The 20,688-nt window shown below is 44.9% G+C and overlaps 1 protein-coding gene across 1 annotated transcript; it reads right to left on the reverse strand.

The window, feature by feature from the left end:
- Positions 1–2,992: 2,992 nt before the first annotated feature.
- uroc1 (urocanate hydratase 1) lies at positions 2,993–17,246 on the reverse strand. Its single transcript, XM_023996636.2, is given in 23 exon segments — positions 2,993–3,629; positions 3,833–3,932; positions 6,455–6,485; positions 6,488–6,535; positions 6,706–6,805; positions 7,221–7,319; positions 7,439–7,628; positions 7,708–7,780; positions 8,043–8,140; positions 8,817–8,829; positions 8,832–8,940; positions 8,943–8,994; positions 9,101–9,152; positions 9,155–9,174; positions 9,461–9,549; positions 9,707–9,850; positions 9,975–10,041; positions 10,113–10,174; positions 10,563–10,691; positions 10,831–10,890; positions 11,019–11,112; positions 11,351–11,481; positions 16,972–17,246. Coding segments are annotated over 23 exon segments (2,028 nt in total). The 5' UTR covers positions 17,098–17,246; the 3' UTR covers positions 2,993–3,488.
- Between the last annotated feature and the right edge of the window lie 3,442 nt (positions 17,247–20,688).

Genomic DNA, 20,688 nt, shown 5'->3' on the forward strand with positions numbered 1-20,688 from the left:
TCAGGACGAGTACGGGGAGAAGGAACAGTGTGTACAGGGCTCTGGAGACGCACAGGTGGCTTAGTGCGTGGTGCCGGAACTGGAGGCACTGGGCTGGAGACACGCACCATAGGGAGAGTGCGTGGAGGAGGAACAGGGCTCTGGAAAGCACTGGAAGCCTGGTGCGTGGTGTAGGCACTGGTGGTACTGGGCTGGGGCGGGGAGGTGGCGCCGGAAATACCGGACCGTGCAGGCGTACTGGCTCCCTTGAGCATTGAGCCTGCCCAACCTTACCTGGCTGAATACTCCCCGTCGCCCCAGCAGTGCGGGGAGGTGGAATAACCCGCACCGGGCTATGTAGGCGAACCGGGACACCATGCGTAAGGCTGGTGCCATGAATGCCGGCCCGAGAAGACGCACTGGAGACCAGACGCGCCTCATGACACCTGGCTCAATGCCCAATCTAGCCCTACCAGTGCTGGGAGGTGGAAAAACCCGCACCGGGCTATGCACACGTACAGGAGACACCGTGCGCTCTACTGCGTAAACGCGTGTCTGCCCGTACTCCCGCTCTCCACGGTTAGCCTGGAATGGGCGCAGGTCTCCTACCTGCCTTGGCCACTACCTCTTAGCCCCCCCCCAAGACATTTTTGGGGTTTCTTCTCGGGCTTCCAGCCACGTCTCCTTGCTGCCTCCTCATACCACCGCTGTTGGGCTCTCGCTGCCCTCATCTCTCACGAGCGCGGCGATATTCCCCAATGTGCGCCAGTGTCCTTTTCCCTCTAATACTTCCTCCCAAGTCCATGAGTCCTGATTCTCTTGGCCGCTGCTCGAACTTGCGCTGCTTGGTTCTGGATTGGTGGGTGGTTCTGTAACGGCGTTCCTCCTCCTCTCATCCGAAGAGGAGGAGCAGGGATTAACCAAAATGCAGCGTTGCGATTTGACATGATATTTATTAAACAAAACAGACGAAGACGAAAACGAACTATACTTGATATAACTAACAAAACAACAAACGGAGTAGACAAACCTGAACGTAAGAACTTACATGTGACTCGAAGAACCACGAACAGGAAAAATGACTACATAAACGAAACAAACAACAACAAACCGAAAACAGTCCCCTATGGTGCAACATAGACACAGACACAGGAGACAACCACCCACAAACAAACCGTGTGAAAAACACCTACCTTAATATGACTCTCAATCAGAGGAAATGAAAAAACACCTGCCTAATTGAGAGCCATATTAGGTCACCCTTTAAACCAACATAGAAACAGAAAACATAGACTGCCCACCCAAACTCACGTCCTGACCAACTAACACATACAAAACTAACAGAAAACAGGTCAGGAAGTGACAATACCCAAGAAGACTCAAGGCTTCAATCGCTGCCAAAGTTGCTTCAACAAGTACTGAGTAAAGGGTCTGAATAACTTACGTAAATGTGATATTTCAGATTTTTATTTTTAATACATTTGCAAGCATTTTTAAAAACGGTTTGCTTTGCCATTATGGTGTATTGTGTCGATTTGATGAGAAAAACAAAACAATTTAGTCAATTTTAGAATAAAGCTGTAATGTAACAAAATGTGGAAAAAGTCAAGGGGTCTGAATTACGTTCCATATGCACTGTACATCAAAGAACACCATGTTAACTCATTGTTTTCAATTGATGATTGGCAATAAGACTTATATATATATATGCAGTTGAAGTCGTAAGTTTACATACACCTTAGCCAAATACATTTAAACTCAGTTTTTCATCAGTCCTGACATTTAATCCATGTAAAAGTTTGAAGTTAGTCTAGAAGTCAGTTAGGATCACCACTTTATTTAAGAATGTGAAATGTCAAAATAATTGTAGAGAGAAGGATTTATTTCGGCTTTCATTTCTTTCATCACATTCCCAGTGGATCAGAAGTTTACATACACTCAATTAGTATTTGGTAGCATTGCCTTTAAATTGTTTAACTTGGGGTCAAACGTTTTGGGTAGCCTTCACAAGCTTCCCACAATAAGCTGGGTGAATTTTGGCCCATTCCTCCTGACAGAGCTGGCGTAACTGAGTCAGGTTTGTAGGCCTCCTTGCTCACACACGCTTTTTCAGTTCTGCCCACAAATCTTCTATAGGATTGAGGTCGGGGCTTTGTGATGGCCACTCCAATACCTTGACTTTGTTGTCCTTAAGCCATTTTGCACAAACTTTGGAAGTACGCTTGGGGACATTGTCCATTTGGAAGACCCATTTGCGACCAAGCTTTAACTCCCTGACTGATGTCTTGAGATGTTGCTACAATATTCCACATACTTTTCTTTCCTCATGATGTCCTCTATTTTGTGAAGTGCACCAGTCCCTCCTGAAACAAAGCACCCCCGCAACATGATGCTGCCACCCATCGTGCTTCACGGTTGGGATGGTGTTCTTCGGCTTGCAAGCGTCCCCCTTTTTCCACAAACATAACGACGGTCATTGTGGCCAAACAGTTCTATTTTTGTTTCATCAGACCAGAGGACATTTCTCCAAAAAGTACGATCTTTGTCCCCTTGTGCAGTTGCAAACCGTAGTCTGGCTTTTTTATGACGGTTTTGGAGCAGTGGCTTCTTCCTTGCTGAGCGGCCTTCAAGTTATGTCGATATAGGACTCGTTTTACTGTGGAATATAGATATTTTGTACCTGTTTCCTCCAGCATCTTCACAAGGTCCTTTGCTGTTGTTCTGGGATTGATTTGCACTTTTCGCACCAAAGTACGTTCATCTCTAGGAGACAGAGCGTGTCTCCTTCCTGAGCGGTATGACGGCTCAGTGGTCCCAGAGTGTTTATACATGCGTACTATTGTTTGTACAGGTGAACGTGGTACCTTCAGGCATTTGGAAAATGCTCCCAAGTATGAACTAACTTGTGGAGGTCTACAATTTTCTTTCTGAGGTCTTGGCTGATTTCTTTTGATTTTTCCCATGATGTCAAGCAAAGAGGCACTGAGTTTGAGGTAGGCCTTGAAATACATCCACAGGTACACTGCCAATTGACTCAAATTATGTCATTAGCCTATCAGAAGCTTCTAAAGCCATGACATAATTTTCAGGAATTGTCCAAGCTGTTTAAGACACAGTCAACTTAGTGTATGTATACTTCTGACAACTGGAATTGTGATACAGTGAATTATAAGTGAAATATTTCTGTCTGTAAACAATTGTTGAAAAGTTACTTGTGTCATGCACAAAGTAGATGTCGAACCGGCTTGCCAAAACTATAGTTTGTTAACAAGAAATTTGTGGAGTGGTTGAAAAACAAGTTTTAATGAATCCAACCTAAGTGTATGTAAACTTCCGACTTCAACTGTATGATATCCATGATCAAGTGATCATCTTGGTTCTGCTCTTAATTCAGGACAATCTAGTATTGTGAATGGTGGTGTGGATTGACACAATGAATATTCTGTTTTGCGTCCTTGATCATGCTACTCCCTGTGACTAGCTAGCTTTGTTGTGAGCAGTGTGCTGATCTAGCCCTTCAGGGCCCTGTCTAACACATCTTCGTCCTGCACAGGGTAGGGCATAGTGACTCGAAGCTGCTTCTGCTCCTCCATGGTACGCTGGATGGTCTCATAGGCGTTGGAGTTCCCCGACCAGCACCGACGAGCCACCTGCAGGGATTAGGTGCCAGGGAGTTTTATGTCACTCAAGTATAAAACATAAATCCTTTATTAATAGGATCTGTGACACAATGCGATTTATATTACATGCACCCTTTCAACCTATTCTGTCATAATAATTCTAAGAACAGTATATATGAATAGATATCCAAGATAGCTTCCCCCTCCAGTCCCCATTATCACCCCTCTCTCACCCCGTTAGAGACGTCCCAGTTGAGCATCAGACTGGCTCTCTTCGCTGCCTCCTCTGTCCCGTCCAGGAGCAGACCAAACCCTCCGTTCATCACCTCACCCCTGGAGAGAGACAAGAGACAGACAACACAGTCTGACTGAGCGGAGGAGGGAACATGACYGGGGCTCTAAACTGTGGTTCCATATTCAGATTAGGTAACTGTATTTGACCTTCGGGGAGAAACAAAGACATTGAAAGATTGTCCATCCATGAGAAAGACCTCAACATTTTGGTTGTCAGTGGCACAATGTTTCCTAGTTAGTAATTGTCTTATAGGTTTTGGTCAGGAAAGCAAAGGCTAGCTTTTTCAAACAGAAAATTCCATCCTGTAGCTCTAACTCCAAAAAGTTCTGGGATACTGTAAAGTCCATGGAGAACAAGAGCACCTCCTCCCAGCTGACCACTGCACTGAGGCTAGGCGACACGGTCACCACCGACAAATCCACGATAATCGAAAATTTCAATAATCATTTCTCTACAGCTGGCCATGCTTTCCTCCTGGCTACCCCAACCCCGGCCAACAGCTCCGCACCCCTCGCAGCTATTTGCCCGAGCCTCCCCAGCTTCTCCTTCACCCAAATCCAGATCGCATATGTTCTGAAAGAGCTGCAGAAACTGGACCCGTACAAATCAGCTGGGCTAGACAATCTGGACCCTCTCTTTCTAAAATTATCCGCCGCCATTGTTGCAACCCCTATTACCAGTCTGTTCAACCTCTCTTTCATTTCGTCCGAGATCCCTAAAGATTGGAAAGCTGCCGCGGTCATCGCTCTCTTCAAAGGGGGTGACACTCTAGACCGAAACTGTTACAGACCTATATCCATCCTGCACTGCCTTTCTAAAGTCTTTGAAAGCGAAGTTAATAAACAGATCACTGACCATTTCGAATCCCACCGTACCTTCTCCGCTGTGCAATCCGGTTTCCGAGCTGGTCACGGGTGCACCTCAGCCACGCTCAAGGTACTAAACGATATCATAACCGCCATTGACAAAAGACAGTACTGTGCAGACGTCTTCATTGACCTGGCCAAGGCTTTCGACTCTGTCAATCACCGTATTCTTATTGGCAGACTCAATAGCCTTGGTTTCTCAAATGACTGCATCGCCTGGTTCACCAACTACTTCGCAGATAGAGTTCAGTGTGTAAAATCGGAGGGCCTGTTGTCCGGACCTCTGGCCGTCTCTACAGGGTTTAATTCTCGGGCCGACTCTTTTCTCTGTATATATCAACAATGTCGCTCTTGCTGCGGGTGATTCCCCTGATCCACCTCTACGCAGACGACACCATTCTGTATACATCTGGCCCTTCTTTGGACACTGTGTTAACTAACCTCCAAACGAGCTTCAATACCATACAACACTCCTTCCATGGCTTTCAACTGCTCTTAAACGCTAGCAAAACCAAATGCATGCTTTTCAACCGTTCGCTGCCCGCACCCGCCCGTCCGACTAGCATCACTACTCTGGACGGTTCTGACCTAGAATACGTGGACAACTACAAATACCTAGGTGTCTGGCTAGACTGTAAACTCTCCTTCCAGACTCATATCAAACATCTCCAATCCAAAATCAAATCTAGAATCGGCTTTCTATTTGCAAACAAAGCCTCCTTCACTCACGCCGCCAAACTTACCCTAGTAAAACTGACTATCCTACCGATCCTCGACTTCGGCAATGTCATCTACAAAAGCTTCCAATACTTTACTCAGCAAATTGGATGCAGTCTATCACAGTGCATCCGTTTTGTTACCAAAGCACCTTATACCACCCACCACTGCGACCTGTATGCTCTAGTCGGCTGGCCCTCGCTACATATTCGTCGCCAGACCCACTGGCTCCAGGTCATCTACAAGTCTATCCTAGGTAAAGCTCCGCCTTATCTCAGCTCGATAACAACACCCACCTGTAGCACGCGCTCCAGCAGGTATATCTCACTGGTCATCCCAAAGCTAACACCTCATTTGCCGCCTTTCTTCCAGTTCTCTGCTGCCAGTGACTGGAACGAATTGCAAAAATCGCTGAAGATGGAGACTTACATTTCCCCACTAACTTTAACATCAGCTATCTGAGCAGCTAACGATCGCTGCAGCTGTACATAGTCCTCTGTAAATAGCCCACCCAATCTACCTACCTCATCCCCATATTGTTTTTATTTACTTTGCTGCTCTTTTGCACACCAATATCACTACTTACACACCATCATCTGCTCATCATCATCTGCTTATCTATCACTCCAGTGTTAATCTGCTAAATTGTAATTACTTTGCTACTATGGCCTATTTATTGCCATACCTCCTCATGCCATTTGCACACACTGTATATAGACTTTATTTTTTTTCTATTGTGTTATTGACTGTACTTTGTTTATTCCATGTAACTCTGTGTTGTTGTTTCTGTCGCACTGCCTTTGCTTTATCTTGACCAGGTCGCAGTTGTAAATGAGAACTTGTTTCTCAACTAGCTTACCTGGTTAAATAAAGGTGAAAAAAAATATATAGATTTTGGTCTCATAGATTTTTGTGTGCTATCCTATCATTCTTTCTTCCTTCCTATCCCCAGTTTGAAAGGTGAAATCAGATCTTACCAGCCGACCCCTCCACCGTTGTGCAGGGACACCAGGTGGCTCCTCTGAATGCATCGCCTACAAAGTTCTGGACCGCCATGTCTGTCAGGGGGCAAGACAGGCACACAGTGACAAAGTCACACTTTCACACTTACACATACCGAGTTCAGTCAAAGTGGATGATTTCTAGCCATCTAGACTAACACACTGACTAATATAATGATGATCATGACAAAATAATGTCTGTCTAAATGATGTGTGCTCTAGTGTACCTGCACAGAAGGCAGAGCCGTCGTACACATTGGAGGTCTCTCTGAAGGGACTGTCTGTTCCACTGACGTCATGGTGGTCTCTACTGATGACCACAGGAGCCTGGACAGAAAACACACACAGTGTCACTGTGTCTGTTTGCCTACTGCTAGCTTACTGCTGGTCTCCGGGACCTGGAGGAGAAGGTAGGCTAAGTGGTGAACACACACACTCTCCCACTGTCTCTCTCAGACCAACACACACACACACACACAACACACACACACACACACACACACACACACACACACACACACACACACACACACACACACACCAACACACACCACACACACACAACACACACACACACAACACACACACACACACACACAACACACAACACACACACACACACCACAACCATCTCTCTATCACCATAGATTTACCTACCCACTGACTGGACACCAACCAAAACATTTAACTTTATATGAACATATAAACAACCATAACATAGAGATGGGTAAGTAAGACTTGCCGAAACTCTCCTATCAGCAATAGCTTGATTGATGGCCAAGGCAATACACACACGGCCTTTCTGGTCTGAGTAGAGGATTCTGGCTTGGGAGCCCACCACCTACACACAGAGAACATTCAGAAATGGCATTGGCAGTTGTATAATACATTTCTTATTTATCTAGTATCAGGATATTAATGATTAACATTGTGTCTTATATGTGTCCTATTAATTAATACCATGCTGTGTTTTCCGGCCTCACGGATCCAGCGGATGTTGTCGTTGTACTGCTGTCGCACACGCTCAGTCACATTGGCGCTGATCTCCTCCAGGACAGTGGCGGCGATGTCATCAGTCAGTGTCAGGTCACGGGGGTCACCGGAGGTGCAGACCCAGCGGAATGGTCCGAAGCCCAGGGAGAAGATGTCACTGCAGAGTGGTCAAGGGTTAGGGCCAAGAGTTTGACCTGATCATGTGACCTGACCAGAAAACTCACCCTGCCACTCACCCCATGATGTGTTGGACGTAGGATGGATAGCGGAACTCTGTCGCTCCGCCTCCCTCCTTCTCTACCTCCGCTCCTGAAGAAAGAAAGAAATGAACACAAACCTAGATGTTATCAAACTGGAGAGGACTGTGGACATCACTAGACATGCTGTGTTCAGTCTATTCTTCAGCATGTGTATCGGGACCTTAAAGTTACCCCTTAGCATTAACCACAGATCTTGGATCACATTACCTTACTCCCAATGCTAATATTAACCATTAGGGGGGTGATATAATATCCGACCCTGTGTCAGTGAATCAGTATGGTGGTGGTGGTGGTTTAACTGTAGGACTCACCTGCTCTCTGGGCCTCCAGGAGGAAGGCGTTGCCATAGTCCCAGAAGAACATCCCTGCCTCAGACAGCTTGTTGATGGCAGCTACCTGTCTACAAAGGCTGGGGGAGAGGATGGGAAGACCACCACAAGTTAGAGAACAACCCCCTYAACCTTAACCACAAACAGATCAGGGGTCTCCAACTCAATCATGGTAATTCTTGATGAATAGTTGATTTTCTGAATCAGTTGTTTGATGTGTGACTGGGATGGAACCATAGATAGCACACCCAGTAGCTCTGCAGGACCAGAGTTGGAGCAGACGCCTGAATTAGACCAACTGTCACGAATACCACCGAAGGTGGCTCCCCTTCCTGTTCGGGTGGCGTTCGGCGGTCGTCGTCGCCGGTCTACTAGCTGCCACYGATCYCTTTTTCCTTTTCGTTTGTTTTGTCTAATTGTTTTCACCTGTTCCTTGTTGGGGTTTTGGGATGGGTGTTATTTAAGTTCGTTTAGCCCGCTGGTGTTTGTGCGGGCTTGTWGTTATTTTGACGTATGTGGTGTTTGTGTTCTTTTGGGTTTTCGCTGTCCGGTATTTTTGTAACTATGGTTTTGGGTTTGTTGCACCTGTGTTTTGGGCTTCACCCATGTTTGTGACTAGTTACTTTACGAAAGGACATTAAAGCGTTTTTCCCGTTCTACCTTCTGCTCTCTGCGTCTGACTCCACACCCATCACTCTCCAGACGTTACACAACAACTGCCTTCAAAAAAGGTAAGGTACAGCATCAAGGTCTAACCTCTCATGGACATGGTTTTGAAGCGTACTGGGTCTGTGGCATGAGCTGTTGGGCTGGTGGAGGCTGAGCTGAGCTGGGTAGTACCTCCACTGAAGGGGTTGTGGAGGGAGGTCTGGTCTGAGCCGCCAGGTCCACCAGCAGCTCTCCTGTCCTCTCATACTCCGTCAACAGACGCTCCCTGGCAGAGAAGGAAACAAGGGATCCCAAAGGTATTATACTAATGTGACTGAGGTGTAGATGCCCCATATAGACATGGTATTACTTAAGTCCAGCCCTTGGTTGACCATCCATACTTACCATAAGTCCCAACGTTGCCATGGTAACCCAAGCTGAGGGAGTCTTGGATCTCTTGGCTTCTCTGTAGAATACAAAATCAGAGGGACGATCTGATAAATCACATAACGTAAACACACAGGTGCTAAAGTCATGACGTGTGTGTGTGTGTGTGTGTGTGTGTGTGTGTGTGTGTGTGTGTGTGTGTGTGTGTGTGTGTGTGTGTGTGTGTGTGTGTGTGTGTGTGTGTGTGTGTGGGGGTGTGTGTGTGTGTGTGTGTTGTGTGTGTGTGGTGTGTGTGTGGTGTGTGTGTGTGTGTGTGTGTGTGTGTGTGTGTGTGTGTGTGTGTGTGTGTCTTTATCTGCTATTACCTAATGCGTTGGATGCAGTGTTCTATGTCACTGGTTACCTCCATTAACCAGCCTTGCTCATGTCTCTTCCTCAGGGGCACCTCATCTACCTAAACAGGATCCATGCAAAACACAATCACATATCACATTAACACACACCCCAACTCTCTCCATCACACAAAAACTAAACAGACATCGCTACCATCACATAGGTAGATTAACAGCAGGGAGGGTGTTATTGGCCAATAACAAAGTAAACACACTGACCTCGGCAATGACCCCCACACAGCCAGCGATGACAGCAGCCTTGGCTTGTGCCCCGCTCATTCCCCCCAGCCCCGACGTCACCAACACCCGCCCCCTCAGGTCATCAGACCCCAGATACCTCCGCCCTGCATTCAACACTGTCAGCTAAAGAGGGAGGGAGAGAGAGAGACGGGAAGGAGAGGAAAGAGAGACAGACACAATGTTAAGACAACTTCAATGTGAGTTTCAAAGGGGATAGTGCCCTCTACTGTTGACTGTGAGAACTTACCATGGTGCCATGGACAATTCCCTGAGGCCCAATGTAGCAGTAGCTACCAGCAGTCATCTGACCATACCTAGGAAAACAAACAAAAAACACATCTTTGGGGGGTTAAAAAAAACTAACTGGGTTATATTTGTTACTTACATTGATACACCCAAAGCAAACATCTTCTCATACTGCTCTCTGGAGGAGTAGTTTGGAATGACCTGAGAGGGAGCGAGAGAGAGGATGGGAGGATGATGGCAGAGAGAAGGAGGGAGATCAAACTGGGAAAACCTAAATGGTAATGCCAAATCAGTATCTAACTGAAATGCTGTAGAGCACAGTCTTAGAAAAAAAGGTGCTATCTAGAATCTAAAAGGGTTCTTCGGATGTCCCCATAGCAGAACCCTTTGAAGAACCCTTTTTGGTTCTAGATATAACCATTTTGGTTCAAGGTAGAACCATTTTTGGTTCTATGTAGAATCCTTTCCACAGAGGGTTTTACCTGGAACCAAAAAGGGTTCTACTATGGGGACAGCTGAAGAACCCTTTTGGAACCCTTTTTTYCCAAGAGTATAGTGAGGAGAGGCTGAGGGAGGGATGTGTGGTTACCATGCCGTTGGTAATGATAGCGCGGGGGGAGGAGGGCAGGCTGGGGAACAGCCCTGCTGGATGACCACTGTACATGACCAGAGTCTGCTCCTCTGTCATCTCACTCAGGTAGTACATCACCAGGCGGAACTACACACAAACACACATACGCAAAGATATAGAGTGATTCATTAAATTCGGTCTCCACGCCGTACAAATAAAATTACACACACATTACCATACAAAGATATCTACATAATGCCATCATAATTGCATGTTCTGTGCTTACCTGGGCCCAGTTACTGAACACCTGTCCATTTCCCCCATAGGTAACCAGCTCCTGGGGAAACTGGAGAGCAGAGCATGGGAAGATGATAAAGCAGCCATAGATAGCGTGACTTAGGTGGATTAATACATTGTTTTAGTTAAATTAAATAAAGTGAGCTGTTGTGTACGCTATGTGAGAGTGGTGGTTACCTGGGCAACTGCATGGTCCAGGTTGTTCATGATCATGAGCATGATGGAGGCAGCTTGGCGTGTACGACAGGGGTACTGATCTATAGGGTAGGCCCTGAGGACACACGCACGCCCGTGCAGTACATGCACACACACACACACACACACACACACACACACACACACACACACACACACACACACACACACACACACACACACACACACACACACACACACACACACAAGGACTGATCAGGGTGTGGTAGACCATATCACGGCATCAACAGATAAAGAGGAATACTACAGATGGGGAGATGAGAGGTGGTGTTAGGTGATTATACTGTACGTACCTCATATGTATGAGGGGGCAGAAGCGGTACATGTAGATGTGTCCATACTGCCTGAGCTCCTGGGCGAATTCAGCAGCCAGGATGTTGTGGTGGGAGGGGGGAAAGTAGCGCAGGACATTCCTCAGGGCCAGCTAGAGAGGGGGAGTAGATGAGGAGGTGAGATCAGAGTTCAGAATGGGGTGGCCCTCTTCCTCTTTTGCATCCTTTTTTCCCCTAACTTTCTGGTCATTTGTGTTTCACTCCCACTCTCTATCCATGAAAGCACTCACTCTTATCTCTCTTAATCATTGACAGTGCCCTTTGCTCCCAAACATTAGCGAAGCTGATAGAAGGTTCTGAGGGGATGAACCAACGCTGTCTCCTACCCTTAAGCCAAAACATTCCACTGTGCTGAGTATGTGAACCGTGCTTTATTGATCCCAATAGATTGAATAAAATAATTCACATGCACTGTGCGTTGTTGTGTTCTGTGTCCTCAAGTTTCTCCAACAGTATGTGGATACAACATTCCACAAGCTTGAATCTCAACCCCTTCAGCTTTAAAGATTCACTCTCAACGAGTAATAAAACATTGGGTATGATTTTACACATTAACTGCCAATTCCTATCTTTATTACATTCACAATCACTCTACCTCTGTCTGGATCAGGTAAGACAAGCAAATACCTTTTTATAGCGGCAAAAAGCAAACTACAACAAAAATGTACATTTATACAAAACATTAAGAACACCTGCTATTTCCATGACATAGACTGACCAGGTGAATCCAGGTAAAAGCTATGATCCCTTATTGATGTCACTTGTTAATAAATCAACTTCAATCAGTGTAGATGAAGGGAAGGAGAAAGGTTAAAGAAGATAAAGATTTTTAAGCCTTGAGACAATTGTGACATGGATTGTAAGATGGCGCTGATAGAGATGGCAGCTTCGCTTCAAGTCCTTAGGAAACTGTGCAGTATTTAGTTTTTTTATGTATTATTTCTTACATTGTTAGCCCAGAAAACATTAACTGTTATTGCATACAGCTGGGAAGAACTATTGTATATCAGAGAGACGTCAACTTACCAGCACAAACAGCACTACGACCAGGAATACGACTTTCCCAAAGCAGAACCTTTGTCTGCACCTCCTAGGGCATTTGAACTGATTCCAGAGGCCGACCCAAAACAATGCCATCGGAGGAGAGGGTGCTGGAGCGGTCTTCTAGTGAATCTTCGGATGCGCGCACACCACCCACCGCTTCCAAGTATATTACTCTCTAATATCCAGTCCTTAGTTCACTTCTCTAGGGTAGGGGGCAGCATTCGGAATTTTGGATGAAAAGCATGCCCAAATTAAACTACCTGCTTCTCGGGCCCAGAAGATATGATATGCATATAACTGGTAGATTTGGATAGAAAACACTCTAAAGTTTCCAAAACTGTTAAAATAGTGTCTGTGAGTATAACAGAACTGATTTGGCAGGCAAAAACCTGAGAAAAATCCATTCGGGAAGTAGTTTTTTGTTGTTGTTGTAGTTTTCTATTCAATGGCATTACAGTATCCATTGACTTAGGACTCAAATTGCAGTTCCTATGCCTTCCACTAGATGTCAACAGTCTTTAGAAATTGTTTCAGGCTTGCATTCTGAAAAATTAGGAAGTAAGAGCAGTCTGAATGAGTGGACCCTAAAGTGTCACAGAGCTTTTTCATGTGCGCGACCGAGAGAGTGCCTTTCTTGTTTACCTTTTATATTGACGACGTTATTGTCCGGTTGAAATATTATCGATTATTTAGGCTAAAAACAACCTGAGGATTGAATATAAACATCGTTTGACATGTTTCTATGAACTTTACGGATACAATTTGGATTTTTTGTCTGCCTGATTTGACTGCGTTTCAGCCTGTGGATTACTGAAGAAAACGTGCGAACAAAACTGAGGTTTTTGGATATAAAGAGACTTTATCGAACAAAAGGAACATTTATTGAGTAAATGAATGTCTTTAGTGTGCAACCATATGAAGATCATCAAAGGTAAGGGATTAATTGTATCTCTATTTCTGACTTGTGTAACTCTTCTACTTGGCTGGTTACTGTTTGTAATGATTTGTCTGCTGGGCTATGTTCTCAAATAATCGTAAGGTATGCTTTCGCCGTAAAGCATTTTTAAAATCTGACGTGGTTGGATTCACAAGAAGTTAATCTTTAAACGTATGTAAAATATGTTTTGTTTTCTGAATTTTTATAATGAGTATTTCTGTATTTGAATTTGGCGCCCAGCAGTTTCACTGGCTGTTGAAGAGGTGGGACGCTAACGTCTCACGTACCCAAGAGAGGTTAACAAAGTCGACGAAATTAGGGCAAGAGTTGCTTTCCAAAGAGATATCCGGGATTGTAACATACTCTGTTTCACGGAGACATGGCTAGCTGGGGACATGCTGTCGGAGTTCGTACAGCCAACGGGATTTTCAGTGCATTGCGCCGAAAGGAACAAACATCTATCTGGTAAGAAGAAGGGCGGGAGTGTTTCATGATATAATCGTAACAACATACAAGAACTCAAGTCTTTTTGTTCACCTGACCTAGAATTCCCCACAATCAAATGCCGACCGTATTATCTCCCAAGAGAACTCTCCTCGGTTATCGTCACAGCCGTGTATATCCCCCCGCAAGTGGATACCAAGACGGCCATCAAGGAACTTCACTGGACTAMAGGCAAACTGGAAACCATATATCCTGAGGCTGCATTTATTGTAGCTGGGGATTTTAACAAAGCTAATCTGAGAACAAGGCTACCTAAATTATATCAGCATATCGATTGCAGTACACGAGTGAGTAACACACTTGACCACTGCTACTCTAACTTCCGCGATGCATACAAGGCCCTCCCCCGCCCTCCTTTTGGCAAATCTGACCATGACTCCATCTTGTTGCTTCCCTCCTATAGACATAAACTAAAACAGGAAGCGCCCGTGCTTAGGTCTACCCAACACTGGTCTGACCAATCCGAATCCAGGCTTCAAGATTGCTTCGATCACGTGGCCTGAGATATGTTCCGGGTAGCCTAAGACAATAACATTGACGTATACGCTGACTCGGTGAGCGAGTTTACAAGGAAATGTATTGGAGATGTTATACCCACTGTGACTATTAAACACAACTGTAGGCCTCTCCAGAGGGTGGTGCGGTCTGCACAAAAGATCATCGGGGGTAAACTACCTGCCCTCCAGGACACCTACAACACCCGATGTCACAGGAAGGCAAAAAATATCATCAAGGACAATAACCACCCAAGCCACTGCCTGTTCACCCCGCTTCCATCCAGAAGGCGAGGTCAGTACAGGTGATCAAAGTTGGGACAGAGAGATTGAATAACAGATTCTATCTCAAGGCTATCAGATTGTTAAACAGCCACCACTAGCACAGAGAGGCGGCTGCCTACCTACAGACTTGATATCATTGGCCACTTTAATAAATGGAGCACTAGTCACTTTAATAATGACACTTTAAGGATGTTTACATATCTTGCATTACTCATTTCATATGTACATTTTATACTGTATACTGCATCCTTCGCTATCTATTATTTACTATCTATTGCATCTTANGTTAACAAAGTCGACGAAATTAGGGCAAGAGTTGCTTTCCAAAGAGATATCCGGGATTGTAACATACTCTGTTTCACGGAGACATGGCTAGCTGGGGACATGCTGTCGGAGTTCGTACAGCCAACGGGATTTTCAGTGCATTGCGCCGAAAGGAACAAACATCTATCTGGTAAGAAGAAGGGCGGGAGTGTTTCATGATATAATCGTAACAACATACAAGAACTCAAGTCTTTTTGTTCACCTGACCTAGAATTCCCCACAATCAAATGCCGACCGTATTATCTCCCAAGAGAACTCTCCTCGGTTATCGTCACAGCCGTGTATATCCCCCCGCAAGTGGATACCAAGACGGCCATCAAGGAACTTCACTGGACTAMAGGCAAACTGGAAACCATATATCCTGAGGCTGCATTTATTGTAGCTGGGGATTTTAACAAAGCTAATCTGAGAACAAGGCTACCTAAATTATATCAGCATATCGATTGCAGTACACGAGTGAGTAACACACTTGACCACTGCTACTCTAACTTCCGCGATGCATACAAGGCCCTCCCCCGCCCTCCTTTTGGCAAATCTGACCATGACTCCATCTTGTTGCTTCCCTCCTATAGACATAAACTAAAACAGGAAGCGCCCGTGCTTAGGTCTACCCAACACTGGTCTGACCAATCCGAATCCAGGCTTCAAGATTGCTTCGATCACGTGGCCTGAGATATGTTCCGGGTAGCCTAAGACAATAACATTGACGTATACGCTGACTCGGTGAGCGAGTTTACAAGGAAATGTATTGGAGATGTTATACCCACTGTGACTATTAAACACAACTGTAGGCCTCTCCAGAGGGTGGTGCGGTCTGCACAAAAGATCATCGGGGGTAAACTACCTGCCCTCCAGGACACCTACAACACCCGATGTCACAGGAAGGCAAAAAATATCATCAAGGACAATAACCACCCAAGCCACTGCCTGTTCACCCCGCTTCCATCCAGAAGGCGAGGTCAGTACAGGTGATCAAAGTTGGGACAGAGAGATTGAATAACAGATTCTATCTCAAGGCTATCAGATTGTTAAACAGCCACCACTAGCACAGAGAGGCGGCTGCCTACCTACAGACTTGATATCATTGGCCACTTTAATAAATGGAGCACTAGTCACTTTAATAATGACACTTTAAGGATGTTTACATATCTTGCATTACTCATTTCATATGTACATTTTATACTGTATACTGCATCCTTCGCTATCTATTATTTACTATCTATTGCATCTTAGCCGCTCTGTCACTGCTCATCCACATGTTTTATATTTATATATCCTCATCCCATTCCTTTATTAGATTGTGTGTATTATGTTTTGTTGTGGAATTGTTAGATATTACCTGTTAGATACTGCTGCACCGTCGGATCTAGAAGCATACGCATTTTGTTACACTCGCAATAACATCTGCTAACCATGTGTATGTGACCAATAACATTTGATTTGATTTGATTTAATTGTGATTGTGTGCCATTCAGAGTGTCAATGGGCAAGACAAAAGATGTAAGTGCCTTTGAACTGGGTATGGTAGTAGGTGCCAGGCGCACTGGTTTGTGTCAAGAACTGCAATGCTGCTAGGTTTTTCACTCTCAATAGTTTCCCGTGTGTATCAAGAATGGTCCACCACCCAAAGGACACAACTGTGCAAAGTATTGGAGTCAAAATAGGCCAGCATCCCTGTGGAATGCTTTCGACACCTTATAGAGTCCATGCCCCGACAAATTGAGGCTGTTCTGACGGCAAAAGGGGGTCGGGTTTGGTATACTCAGTGTAGATGTATAATCATCTTGTGAAGATATGCATCTTTGGTCTAGTTTACTACTAACATACCACATTAAAAGCATCATGGTTTCACTCATAGATATTCAGAGAGGCCTTAAAAGCAAAAATACTTCAGTATTGCAATACTAAATCTGCAGATAAATCCCTGAGTATGACGTCAATGCTCGTTGACACGTTCTGCATTCAGAGATGTGACAGTACGTCTGTGGACTCACCCTCTCCTCCTCTGGAGTGAGGTTGGGCATCCTGACGGGTGCATGTGGCACACTGGGGTCCCGGCCCCGATTGGATGGCATGGGGTCCAGAGGCAGGCCGCTACACAACTCCTTCAGGTTTGACATCCTGTCCACTGTGTCCTGTCACACTATGGGCGATTTAAGCAGGATCAGAGGAGAGACAAACCCAGAGAGACACACAATGTCTGGGAACGCAGGAAAATGGGCACGCAGCTCTGTAGCTCACTGCTGACCACTGTTTATCAGAGTAAAGGGTCTGTAGTCTGTGGGACAGCTACCTGTATAAGGTTGAGATAAGGGTCACCCTCCTATCGCCACTCCCATTGGCTATCTGGCCTCTTTCCCCTCCTCACCCCACCAATAGCAGGGCAGAGCCAGAGAAGGGTGTGTGGTAATAATTTATTTTCTAGTGAACATGATGTTGCACACGCTTCAGTCGACAAACACTGGGGATGTATCCCAAAAGGCACCCTATTCCCTAAGTAGTGCATGACTTATGACTAGAGCCAGCCTTATGGGCCTTAATAAAAAGTAGTACACTACTTAAGGAATAGGGTTCCATTTAGGATGCAAACGAGCACTGACCTCTGACCACTCAGCTAAAACATGTAACTCAGTTACACAAAAGAAAAACACACTCACATGCGCATCTCAGAACCTTTGGCAAGGCCCATGTTACCCCCACACAAACACACCTTAAGAGTCCACCCGTGATTCAATCTAAATAATAGAATAAAGAAATCCCCATCAAAATCTGTCAGTTAAGCTATAGATATCATGTTTTTTGCTTGGTCTGTGTCTCAATCCACTGCATCAGCATATGTCAGCCTTCCGCATCTGCAGTGGAAGGTGGCCGAGCTACAGCAGTGTTTGTCAGACCATGAGACATCCCGAGAATCTGTCTTCGCACGAAAACGTACAAATCAACTTGCAAGATTGCCAGCCTCCTAACGTTAGCCCTACTAGCTTGCTAATGTTAGCCCTACCAGACTGCTAATGTTACGTTAGCAACTGGCTGACTCATTCAGTGATATCAACACTTAGTTTGCAGCTACATTAAAATAAACCAACGTTTTGGAAAAACAGAACGCCATCTAACCAGTTATCGAAGAATGTTAGCTTTATGCAGTTATCACAGCCAGCAAGCTAGCCAGCAAGCTAACGTTGGCTATTTAGCCACCTAGCTATTAGCTTAACCAGCCTAGCCAACCACCATGGTTATTGTTGTCAAGCTAGAGCCCAACTACTGGAGACCAGCTAGAACCCAATTAATGATACACAACTAAAACATAAACAAAGAGAGAGCAGAGACTTACAGATTGATGGCTGGGGCCCATCTGATGTTAAAACTTTTAAAAGAGTGCAGGCTGAGTTAGCAACCAAAGCGAGGGGGAGGCGGTGCTTCAACGGGCCGATAGAGTCAGGGAAATCCTGGAAAATAAATCCTAAATAGATAGATTCCAGATGTCAGTCAGCTAGTSCTCTAGCACTAARCCAAGGTGGAAAAAGTTACAAAACTCCCGAAGCCTACTTCACAGAGTACATGGCGAAAAGTTTATAAAACTAAAAGGAGAACAGACGAGGTACTACACAATTAGAGAAGCAGGTATGAATTTCTCTTTCATTTTGAGCCCATGTCAAGAAGGCACCAGAGCCTACCGTGCTAAAGGGTTCCCACTAGATAACACAGCACAATGTCTGTGAAGAGCATGAGGTGTGGCTAACATTAGTCAGCTTGAGCTAGCTACTGAGATAGCACCGAGTAGATCCTACATATGATGTTGAGAAATAGTAAATTGTGGATAGTTTAGAAGATATCCGGAAATAAGTTAATAAATATGTAATAACCCCAAAACATAACGATGTTTGTACTTATAGGTAACCAGATTGTGACTACAACTAAGTTAATAAGTCTTTGACCACACTATGTTGTTACATTTGGTATTTGGTGTTTTATTAGGATCCCCATTAGCTATTGTGATCGCAGCAGCTACTCTTYCTGGGATCCACACAAAACATGAAATAATACAGAACATTAAGAGACAAGAATAGCTCAAGGACAGAACTACATACATTTAAAACATAGCATTATATAGATATTATATTCTCCCCTACACAGCCTAGATATCAGTACATACACACAAAATACCTAAGTCAAATAGGGGAGAGGCGTTGTGCGGTGAGGTGTTGCTTTATCTGTTTTGTTTTTTTTAAACCAGGTTTGCTGTTCACTTGAGCAATCTGAGATGGAGTTCCATGCAATCATGGCTCTATATAATAGTCTAAGTTTTCTTGAATTTGTTCTGGATTTGGGGACTGTGAAAAGACACCTGGTGGCATGTCTGGTGGGGTAAGTGTGGGTGTCAGTGCTGTGTGTAAATTGACTATGCAATCAATTTGGCATTTTCAACACATGAATGTTTCTTATAAAAACAAGAAGTGATGCAGTCAGTTGCTCCTCTACTTTTAGCCAAGAGAGACTGGCATGCATAGTATTGATATTAGCCCTTTGATAACAGTGAAGAGAAAGATGTACCACTCTGTTCTGGGCCAGCTGTAATTTTTCTAGGTCTTTCTTTGCAGCACCTGACCATATGACTGGTCAATAATCAAGATAAGATAAAACTAGACCCTGCATGACTTGATTTGTGGAGTGTGGTGTCAAAAAAGCAGAGCATAGGGCCTCCCGGGTGGCGCAGTGGTCTAGGGTACTGCATCGCAGCGCTAGCTGTGCCACCAGAGATTCTGGGTTTGCGAGGTCCGTGGGGCGAAGCACAATTGGCCTAGCGTYGTCCGGGTTAGGGAGGGTTTGGCCGGTAGGGATATCCTTGTCCCATCACGCACCAGCGACTCCCGTGGTGGGCCGGGCGCAGTGCGCGCTAACCAAGGTCGCCAGGTGCACGGTGTTTCCTCCGGCACATTGGTGCGGCTGGCTTCCGGGTTGGATGCGCGCYGTGTTAARTTAAGAAGCAGTATGGCTTGGTTGGGTTGTGTTTCGGAGGACGCATGGCTTTCGACCTTCGTCTCTCCCGAGCCCGTACGGGAGTTGTAGCCATGAGACAAGATTGTAATTACTAACAATTGGATACCACGAAATTGGGGAGAAAAAGGGGCTAAAATTATTTATTTTTTAAGAGAAAAAAAAAGCWGAGCAATTTTTTATGACGGACAGAGGTCTGTCCGTCATAAAAARWTGCTCWGCTTTTTTAAAAATCTTTTTAAAATCTTWAAAAAAAAAAACTTTTACACCCTTTTTCTCCCCAATTTCATGGTATCCAATTGTTAGTAATTACTATCTTGTCTCATCGCTACAACGCTACAACTCCCATCTTCACAACCATTGAATCAATATGCACAAATTRGGGTATTGTTGTATGGTGGTATTGAAACTTTTGTGTTGTGGATATGTGGTGGTGTAGGGATGTTATGTGATGAACTGTTTTATCTTTAGCTCATTCAGTACAAACATAGTTCAACTGATTTATCTTTTATTTTATATGTAAAGTGGGTGCTTTGGTGTGTTTGAACCCCAGGAAGAGTAGCTGCTGCCCTGTTTTGACCATGACAGTTTACAATCCAAGGCGACACCAAGTAATTTAGTCTCACTCAACAKCCACATTATTCATTACCAGATTCAGCTGAGGTCTAGAACTTAGGGAATGATTTGTACCAAATGTAATGTTCTTAGTTTTAGAT

Source organism: Salvelinus sp. IW2-2015, linkage group LG11, assembly GCF_002910315.2.
Source record: "Salvelinus sp. IW2-2015 linkage group LG11, ASM291031v2, whole genome shotgun sequence".
Taxonomy (NCBI): domain Eukaryota; kingdom Metazoa; phylum Chordata; class Actinopteri; order Salmoniformes; family Salmonidae; genus Salvelinus; species Salvelinus sp. IW2-2015.